The sequence below is a fragment of the Hyaena hyaena genome, unplaced genomic scaffold (genome assembly GCF_003009895.1).
Source record: "Hyaena hyaena isolate Hyena2069 unplaced genomic scaffold, ASM300989v1 scaffold_215, whole genome shotgun sequence".
Lineage (NCBI taxonomy): Eukaryota > Metazoa > Chordata > Mammalia > Carnivora > Hyaenidae > Hyaena > Hyaena hyaena.
This window is the reverse complement of record NW_024080846.1, coordinates 1,680,985-1,690,855: the sequence shown is the minus strand read 5'-3', so window position 1 is coordinate 1,690,855 and position 9,871 is coordinate 1,680,985. Positions and strand designations below refer to the sequence as shown.

The following is a 9,871-nucleotide window of genomic DNA, read 5'->3' as shown; positions in this document are numbered from 1 at the left end:
GTCTGAAGCTGGGGACGGGGCAGACGGAGGAAGTGCCTCCCAGTGCCCTGAGCGAGGTGCTCTAAATCAGGGCTCCTGGCCAAGGCAGTAATTGCCAGCCGCTGAAAGATATTAAGCGCCAGGGAGGAAAACCAAGTTCTCTATGAGGCAGACTTTTCAGAGTTCTTACAGCTTGTAAAAAAAAAAAAAAAAAAAAAAAAATGTAAATAGTTACCCAGTGAGATATTATTTCATGTTGTTGCCATTAGGGTTTGAGTGTTATGCAGAGAGAGGCGATCATTCAGGCAATTCCGCCTCGGCGAGGATGGAAAACTTCACATTAACCCCACACAACAAATCCACCACCTCCAAGTCTCAACCTGACTCAGGCATTTTTTTTCTGGGTGGCGAATTTTATGTAAATTGAAGTAGTGAACAAAATCTATAAATATTCAGGATCTCCTAAAGGATTTTCTTGATGGATTCTGGGGGGTGTTTTGTATTTTTAAAGACGCGTTTGACAGGAGGCTGGGGAGGGGAATTTTCATTTTGGTTGAATTCTGAGACAGTTGGGGTCTTCCGGGTGATCCCCAGGGCCCAGCTGTGATCCCCTCCAAGGAAGCAGTGGGTACACGACCATCATTTACCTGGGACTCTCCTCAACCATACATCAGCCACTCTTTTCCAAGGCAAGGACGCTCTGCCACGTGCTCTATGCAACATCTTGCATGGACTTCTCTACCGCTCGGACTTCTTTACAATGCTCTGCCCACAGCTGACCCTCAAGAAATATGGCCCAAATGAACATTGAGCCTTACCCTCTCCCAGGTGGCAAGCCATTCCTTTTAAAACTGCCCCTGCTTTAGGCCACTGGGGCCCCATTTAGGACTCCTGAGGCTAGCGCTTCAGCTAAGTGAATGTCAAATACTGATCGTAATAGTCATCTAGTAGTGTTTTAATTAGGCCCCTGGCCTGGTTAAGTATGGTTTTCCATTTTCTCTCTGAAGGCAACTGGATGGATTCAGCCAGAGGAGCCATTCTGTACCAGCACCCTGAAAGGGAGGGTGTCCCTACTCCCTTACTAGCACTTTCTAGGAGAGAGAAATAGGCCTGGTCTGGCCTTAATGCTGTTTCTATCAGTGATCGCTGCTGTAAGCTAAGGGTTTGGGTTGGTTTGTTTGGGGTTTTTTGTTTGTTTGTTTTGTTTTGGTGTTGTTTTTATGACAGTATATGACTACCTAGACTAATCACTCACCTTCCACCCTGAGCCTGGCCATTCTATCCTCACCTCCTCCTTTCTCCTTTCCTTTCAATCACTCACTACCTTTTTCTTCTTCTCCAGAGTAAATATTCTTCTCCCCTCTCGCCTTTCTGCTGCCTTCTGCCCCTCTTTCCCTTCTAACTACCTCTCCTCTCTCCCCTCCCCTTTGCTCCCAACTGATTTCCCATTAATCATCCCTAACGCACATCTGCTTGGGTCCTGGAAGGATTTCTTGGCTGGCTCTCACAGCTGGGCTGGTTACAATAATCAAGGAGTCTTTCATCTCTCTCTCTCTCTCTCTCTCTCTGCCTCCTAGGTCTCCTCTCTTCCCAGCTCAGCCTCCTCAGAGTGCCTACGGAGCACCCTGTAAGGCTTTCTTTTCCACCCTGTAAGGCTTTCTTCTGTTCTGCCTGTTGTAGCAATCTCCCCAAGGCCAAACAACCTTGTAGGTTACAGGAGGCCTGCCGTGGACTTTGAGATGTGGTGTTGGTGGTGGCAGTGATGTCAGAAAGCACAGAGGCTGGCATGAGAAAGGGGGGCGGGAGGGCATAGAGACTACCACATAAATGGGACTACCCCCCTCCTTTTCTGTACCCCTCTTGCTGCAATATGGAAGACACCTCCCAGCCAGGTCATCCTTTACCATTCATTAAAACTAGGGTAGGAAGAGCCTGTGTAATTCCTAAGAGGCCTAAACGTACTGCCCAATAAACAGCAGGGACGCAAGGAGTACATTTAGTTGAACATATGATTGATATGGCCTGGGAATGGTGCCTGCTGTCTTCTTTACTGAGCATGATAAATGTACGTGATTGCTATTTGTTATTTCTGCCATAGTTATTTCTTTCTGTTTGAAGAACCCCTTTCAAATCACCTATCCCCATCTCGGGTTCTCATGTTGTCTCAGGCGTAGATCAACGCGGCAGAGTCGGGGACGGGCAGTCCCGGAGCAATGTGCCCCCAGTGACAGGCCTGACAATCAGAGTGATGGATTGGGTCTGGGAAAGTGGTACTCGAAGGGAGGCAGTGACACGAGCGCGCCTCCACTGGCCGCTGAGAGCACGGAAAGTGGTCTCCCCAGAGGCCGGCGCACAAAGGACCAGCTTCACCTTCTGATGATCGGCCAACCGGGAACTTTAATGTCAGTACTATGACTGTGTAAAATCTCTGCCAAGCGCCTAGCTGGCAATACACGTTTTATCTTAAAGGCGGGGGATGGCGGGGGGAGGAGAGGAGGGTATTGTTATTTTTAACGGAAAGTTTTTATTCCAAAATTTCCCTGGGAAAAGCTAGTGCGTTTTCCCCCACGAAGAAAAGGTGGGAAGGCGCATCTCTAGATTCTGTATCGACGTATAGCACGTAAAGATAGATCCACACCCCCCCCTTCCTCTGGGATACTGGCCTCTCCAGTGATCCTGGGTACCCCCCAAAAATAGCAGCTAGGCACGGTGCGGTGAGGAGATTGTATGCTCTAAGCAGATACTGTAAGAAACCTGAAACACACCCAAGACCGAACCTGTAAGTCAGCGTGCAGGCAGCGCGCTCCAGGCGCGCCAGGGCAGCGGGCTCAGCCTAGAATACCGCGCTTCGCCGCGACCATCTCACCCCGAAAGGGAGTCCCCAAACTTGCAGGCTTCGGACCGGACAGGCTCAAAGTAGTCGGAGCGGCTACGCCGCGTCCCGAGAGCGGTGGACGCCTGCAAGGCTAGGGCGCTTCCAAATGAGCACACCAGGGAGAAGCCAATTAGGGAAAGAGAGCTGGACCGGAGCAGAGCCGGAGCAGAGCCGGAGCAGAGCCCGAGCTGAGCCGGAGCTGAGCCCGAGCAGGGCCGGAGCTAGGCCGGGGCTCCCGAGGCGCGGCCCGCCCCCAGGCGGCCTCCTGGAGCGTCTGGGACTCGGCAGCAGCCGAGCCAGCGCCAGGCGCGCCTACCCTCCACCTCACCTCCATCCGCCCCACCCCAGACACCCTCGAACAGCGGGGGACTGACCCGGCCAGCACCACCCCCGTGGCGGCGTGAAGGGAGAGGGGAGAGAGACTGGAACGCCAGCGGAGGATAGGGCGCGGAGCCCAGGGTCCCAGAGGAGTCCCGTCCTCTATGGGACCCCGGGGCAAAGGCGGCCCAGCCGGGGGGGGGGAGGGAGGAGTACAGCGGGAGGTAAAGGCCGAGGCGGCGGCGGCGCGCGGGCGAGGTTCCTTTAAGGCTCTCCCCTCCCACCGGCGGCGCAGGCCTCCGCCCGCCGCTCTCCCCGCCCCAGGGTCCCGGCGAGAGCTGCGATTGGGCGGGCGCGGCGATCCCTTTGAAGTGTGGCTGCCGATCGCGGCTATTTGACGTGCGGCTCTGCGAAGGCGAAGGTTTTTGTGTTGCTCGCCGGGGCTAGTGGCGGCGGCGGCGGCGGCGGCGGCGGCGTCGGTGGAGGAGGGGTGGAGGCGCAGCGACTGCTGCACCGCGCTCGACGCTGCGGAGCGAGCCCACCCGCCCCGGGAGCTTGCCTCCCCGGTGCTCCCCCTCCCTCCCCGCCCCCCCAGTGGCGCTGCCTCCTCCAAATGAGCGATTCGCCCGCTGGATCTAACCCAAGGACACCCGAAAGCAGCGGCAGCGGCAGCGGCGGCGGCGGGAAGAGGCCGGCGGTGCCGGCGGCGGTGTCCCTCTTGCCCCCGGCGGACCCCCTGCGCCAGGCGAACCGGCTCCCAATCAGGGTCCTGAAGATGCTGAGCGCTCACACCGGCCACCTCCTGCACCCGGAGTACCTGCAGCCGCTGTCCTCCACCCCCGTCAGCCCCATTGAGGTCAGTCTCCTGGTCGCTGCCCGCCCAGCGCCGGCCCCGTTTCGCCCAACACTGCCGGGCCCACGGCCCTACTCCCTGCGCCCCGGGGCTCGATGCGACGCCCAGGTCCGGCCACGCCGGCAGACGGGGTCAGGAGGGACCGGGGGAACCGGGATCGGAGTCCACCCGGTTCTTCCCCAGCCTTCTCCGTGGAAGGCTTCCCCTTCCACACTCGCCTTTCGGAGCTACGTGCTTTCTTTTGGATTGGGTTTGCTCTTGGAGTCTCGACTGGGTCCTTTACTTTTCCTCTGGCACCCAGTTTTCAGGGTAGAGATGATCTCTGCCTTTCCTGATTCCCCCCCCGCACCAACACACACACACACACACACACACACACACACACACACACACACACCGCCTCGGTCTGGTGTCTTTGGAACCGGATCGCCCCCGTCCCACTCCGCCTCTGTCCCATCCGGTTAGAGCACACTACGCCCAGGCACTCCCGATCCCAGGTCTTTCTTCCTCCCATTTCCCTTGGGTGCCCTCCCCGGGAGGGAGGGGCTACTGGCCGAGCACCAACAGCAGCCCCTGGCTTCGGAAGGCGCTTCTCCCGGCTCCTACCTCGCGGCGCCACCGCCAGAAACCCGTCCCAAGCGAAGTTCCCCAAACTAAAGGAATAAGTTTTTTCCTGGGCACTGAGGAGGGGGAATTTAGAGGGTAGGGAGCGAGTCACAGCCCTTCCCCCAGCCCCCATTCCACAGCAGTCACCTGCTCCTGCGGCGGCCTCTGGTGGGCCACTGACACTGCCCCACTCCCCCCGGCCGGGGCCGCGCTCCGGGACGCGGGGGAGCGAGGGGGCCCACCCTGCACCCTGCGTGCGCGGCTCGGCCCAGTCGCCCCGCCCCGCGCGCCCGCGCTCTCGGACGCTCTCCCTGCCCGTAGGGCCGCAGCCCGGGCCCTCCTCGCCCACCCAGCTCCCCGGGCACCCCGCTTGCTCCGTGCGTTTCGTAGTCTCACCCCCCTCTCCCTCCCCTTGCCGCTGTCTCCCACAGCTGGACGCCAAGAAGAGTCCGTTGGCGCTGCTGGCCCAGACTTGCTCCCAGATCGGCAAGCCGGACCCGCCGCCCTCTTCCAAGCTCAACTCGGTAGCGGCGGCGGCCAACGGGCTGGGAGGGGAGAAGGACCCCGGCCGCTCCGCCACGGGTGCCGCCTCCGCGTCTGCGGCCCTCAAGCAGCTGGGGGACTCCCCAGCCGAGGACAAATCCAGCTTCAAGCCCTACTCCAAGGGCTCCGGCGGCGGCGATTCCCGCAAAGACAGCGGCTCCTCCTCCGTGTCCTCCACCTCCTCCTCCTCTTCCTTGTCCCCGGGAGACAAGGCGGGCTTCAGGGTCCCCAGCGCCGCCTGCACGCCCTTCCCCCCGCATGGAGCGCCCGTCTCTGCGTCGTCGTCGTCGTCCTCGCCCGGTGGCTCCCGGGGCGGCTCCCCACACCACTCTGACTGCAAGAACGGCGGTGGGAGTGGCGCCGGGGAGCTGGACAAGAAAGACCAGGAGCCCAAGCCCAGCCCGGAGGCTGCGGCCGTGAGCCGGGGCAGCGGCGGGGAGCCCGGCGCCCACGGGGGTGCTGCGGAGGCTGGGGCCTCTGGGCGCAAGTCCGAGCCGCCCTCCGCGCTGGTGGGGGCCGGCCACGTGGCGCCCGTGTCCCCCTACAAGCCGGGCCACTCGGTGTTCCCGCTGCCACCCTCCAGCATCGGCTACCACGGCTCCATCGTGGGCGCCTACGCCGGCTACCCGTCTCAGTTCGTGCCTGGCCTGGATCCCAGCAAGTCTGGCCTCGTGGGAGGCCAGCTGTCGGGGGGCCTGGGCCTGCCACCCGGCAAGCCCCCCAGCTCCAGCCCGCTCACCGGGGCCTCCCCGCCCTCCTTCCTGCAGGGATTATGCCGCGACCCCTACTGCCTGGGAGGTTACCACAGCGCCTCGCACCTCGGCGGCTCCAGCTGCTCCACTTGCAGCGCGCACGACCCCGCCGGGCCCAGCCTGAAGGCCGGGGGCTACCCGCTGGTGTACCCCGGGCACCCGCTGCAGCCCTCTGCGCTCTCCTCCAGCGCCGCTCAGGCCGCGCTCCCCGGCCACCCGCTCTACACCTACGGCTTCATGCTGCAGAACGAACCGCTGCCGCACAGCTGCAACTGGGTCGCGGCCAGCGGGCCGTGTGACAAGCGCTTCGCCACCTCGGAGGAGCTGCTCAGCCACCTACGGACTCACACGGCCCTGCCGGGCGCGGAGAAACTTCTGGCCGCCTACCCCGGGGCTTCCGGCCTGGGCAGCGCCGCCGCGGCCGCCGCGGCCGCCGCCTCCTGCCATCTGCACCTCCCCCCGCCCACCGCGCCGGGCAGCCCCGGGTCGCTGTCTTTGCGGAGTCCACACACTTTGGGGCTAAGCCGGTACCACCCCTATGGCAAGAGCCACTTATCCACAGCCGGGGGCCTGGCCGTGCCGTCCCTCCCCACAGCCGGACCCTACTATTCACCGTATGCGCTGTACGGACAGAGACTAGCCTCAGCCTCCGCACTCGGATACCAGTAACTACAGCTCTTGCTCCCACCCAACCCTCCTCTCCTTCCCCCCCCCCCCCCCCCCCCCCCCCCCCCCCCCCCCCCCCCCCCCCCCCCCCCCCCCCCCCCCGGCCGCCTCACCGCTGCAACCTCCACTACTGCTTGTCCCCGCCGGGATTCCCCGCCCAGACCCTCCCCACCGGACTGTGTATTTATTTACTATAATGTTAGCTTACAAGCTGGGAATATAAGTGCATTAACGGCCCACACGAGTCAATGGTATGCAAAAAGTCTGTGTTCCCCAAATAATAATATTAATCACACAAATAACTACATGTTCCCCGCCCCTCTTCCGTTCTTTTATTTTTTTTCCTTTTTCTTAGATGTAAGTGTTTTTTTCCTTTTGCTTTTTTTCTTTTTCTTTCTTTCTTTCTTTCTTTCTTTCTTTCTTTCTTTTTTTGATTGGTTTGGTTTTAGGGGGAGGAGGGAGAGTTGGGGTTCTGGGGCTCTTCTGTTTGTTTTCCCTTCGTGGGGAGTTTCTTGCATGCTTCCTAACCGTTAAAGCGACATTCCCCCCCCCCCCCCACCCCACCCCGTCTCTTTTCCCCTCGTTCCCCTTCAGTTCTTCTCGTTTGAGGTTCTGTTTTACCCTTTGTACAAGTAACAGAGAGGAGATATTTTTCTGTAACGCATTTAGGGGGTGCAGGGATCCGCCTTAGTGGCAAGAGGTCTTGTGTTCTATTGACCCAGAACTCTGCTCTGTGATTCCTCCCCGCAAACCCTCTCCTTCTGGGATCCTTGGTCTGGCCCCCAAAATTAGAGCCTTGCTTCTCTGTCTTGCTCTGAACACTGAGAGCCCTGACCCCACCAGCAGGCTCGGCCCTGAAAGAGAGGCCCTAGTGGCCTCCGACAGCCATCTTCACGACCCCAAACACCTGGCAGCCACACTGCCTGCTGGTGGGGGGCCTGTGGGTCTAGTCTCATTCAGTCAAAAGTCCTAGAAGGCCCTGCTGGCTGGCGTAAAACTTTGCTCTTTATATTTTGCAAAGTGCATTTCTAGTCTTGTTTTTCTCTCCATTGTTGAGACCCCTCTCCTAGTAGGGGCAGGGCCAGTGATTGTTGCTAGATCCCTCCAAAGCAGACCAGTGGCAATATCGGAGGGCAGTACAGCCTTCTTAGCTCCATTGGGGGATGGTTGGGGAGGCAGGGAGTACACGCATCACAGTAGCCCCTTCACCCCCTTCCCAGGCCGGACCCAACAGAATCCCCAAAGTTGGCCGTGGGCTCCCTCAGTGACTGGGATTGAAGACTTGGCCCCTGGGTCTTCTCCCCACACCTACCCTCCCTCCTGGTCTTAGGCAGCAGTGCGGGGGGCTGTGGGGCCTGTTGGGGATGAATAGAGCTCTCCCTTGGTAAGACTTATTTTGTTAATAAATGGAATACTTGGCTATATTCACACCGTGGTGTGTTTCTCTCTTGCCTCACCCACTGTCCTGCTTCCAGACACCTAAGCAGATGTCCTTCTTTTATTCTTGTTTAAACACCTTATGGTTTCCTTCTGAAATTTCCGTTCAAGGACGAGTTTAATGCCTTTCCTCAAGAAAGGGGGAGGAGGAAGAAAAAAAAAAAACAAAACTTATGCCAACGCATTACAAATAACATAAAACCACCTTTATGGAGGTTTTTTTTTCCTCCCACTTGGTTATTTAACTCCCAGGATCGCTTCAAAGTCCTTGACATTTCCTGGGGACAAGGTGAAGGGAGTGCGTAAATGCGGTTTTTCCTCTGGGCCTAGATTCGAGCTACAAGGGGCTGAGCGGGGAATCAGGACGCGGGGCTGTAGGTGTGCTAAATCGACGTGCCTCTGGCGCCACCTAGTGGCAGAAAGACAGGGGCCTGGCGCCAGCCCCCACGACGCCTTCCGCGCTTCTCACTGGAAATGGGAATGATTTCCTCTTCTTGACTGCCTTTTCTACACCTTGAAACCAATGCACCTGCCGACATGGGTGCTTTGCAAAGCTTGGGGGGCTCCCCAAGGCCAGCGCTGGGTTGCTGACCCTAGTCATTTGCTCCTCTCTCCGGAGACTTCTCTCTGGACGGGGTTTCGGTGTTGCTGAGAAGAGAGTGTTTACTCAGGACTCTAAAGCCACTCTCGGTCCCTGTTGTCTGGAGCTCACACGGCTGGCACTGGCTTGGGCATCCCCGGGCAGGAGACGATGGGGCGGCCTTTGCCGGGATGGTGGAACAGGGCCGGGCACCTCCGCACTGCGCGGGGATTCCGCGAGGCCGGGGGAGAGGACCGACGGCCCTCACGTCTACCCTGGGCGGTGAGCGGCCAAGGCCGCTGGCTCCCGGGCGCACCCGGCCAGCGCTCGAGGGCGCTCGACCACCTGTTGGGCGCACGTCAAAGAGGTCTGCCACGCCCCCTCCTGGCAGCTCCCCTCTGCCTGGCCCCGTGCCGCTCTGGTGACCTGCATTTGCGCTGCTGTTTCGCTTTGCTCTGTGGGGATGGTGACTTAACTGGGCAGTTCGTGCTCCGCAAGCTTCGTGCGTCTGAAACGTCCGTCCTTAACCCGAGGTCAAGGGTGGAAGGGTGGTGCGGAAGGGATGTATGTCCTCTCGGAGAACCCCACGCCCCGCTAGAGAATCTCAGAGGGGCCTTCCTCACCCGGCGTCATGCTCTCGGGGACTTGACAAAGCCTCAACGTTAGATGTTCTTGGAGGGGTGGGAGGGGTGGATTAGGGCTTTTGAAGTTTTCCAACTATATCTTTGTTTCTGGCCAAAATTCCTTCGTCAGTGAAGACAACCTCAGGCTGCTTCTGTAAAAAATGCCGGTGCTGGCCCCCCGAAGAACTTTGGTGCGTCCCAGGGGAAGGGACCTCGGCTGCTGGTGTCTTTGAGTACGTGAGGGAGGGCAAGTCCGGGAGTGGCCGACCGGGCTGCAGAATCGCCCTGGGACCACCTCGGGGCGTCCTGGGAAATCATCATGATCTGAGTTCTCAAAGTTCAGACTGGCCAGAATCTTTCAATGACTTGAAATGTAGGGACTTGCTTTGTTTTTCTTTCTCCCTGTTGTTTTGTCTGCTGTTGGTTATTTCCCATTTTCTCTTCCTCTCAAGTCCTTCCCTTTCCTTCAGATACCTTTTTTTTTCTCATGCCTGCTAAAACTGCTGGAAATTGCTCCCCCTGCAGGAAGACTTAAGCTTTTCTCTTTCCTTAAACTTCATGGGCTTCAGACCTCCCTAGCAAAGGACCACAGGTTCCTCTTGTTGGGAAAGAGAAAGGAATAGACTCACTGTCTCCAAT

At 58.9% G+C, this 9,871-nt stretch overlaps 1 protein-coding gene across 1 annotated transcript; it reads left to right on the top strand.

Annotated features, from left to right (window-relative positions):
• The first annotated feature begins 3,570 nt into the window (after window positions 1-3,570).
• ZNF703 (zinc finger protein 703) lies at window positions 3,571-6,989 on the top strand. Its single transcript, XM_039242585.1, has 2 exons — window positions 3,571-4,028; window positions 5,063-6,989. Exons 1-2 carry the CDS (start codon window positions 3,786-3,788, stop codon window positions 6,593-6,595), a joined length of 1,776 nt encoding a protein of 591 aa, XP_039098516.1. The 5' UTR covers window positions 3,571-3,785; the 3' UTR covers window positions 6,596-6,989.
• The last annotated feature ends 2,882 nt before the right edge of the window (window positions 6,990-9,871 follow it).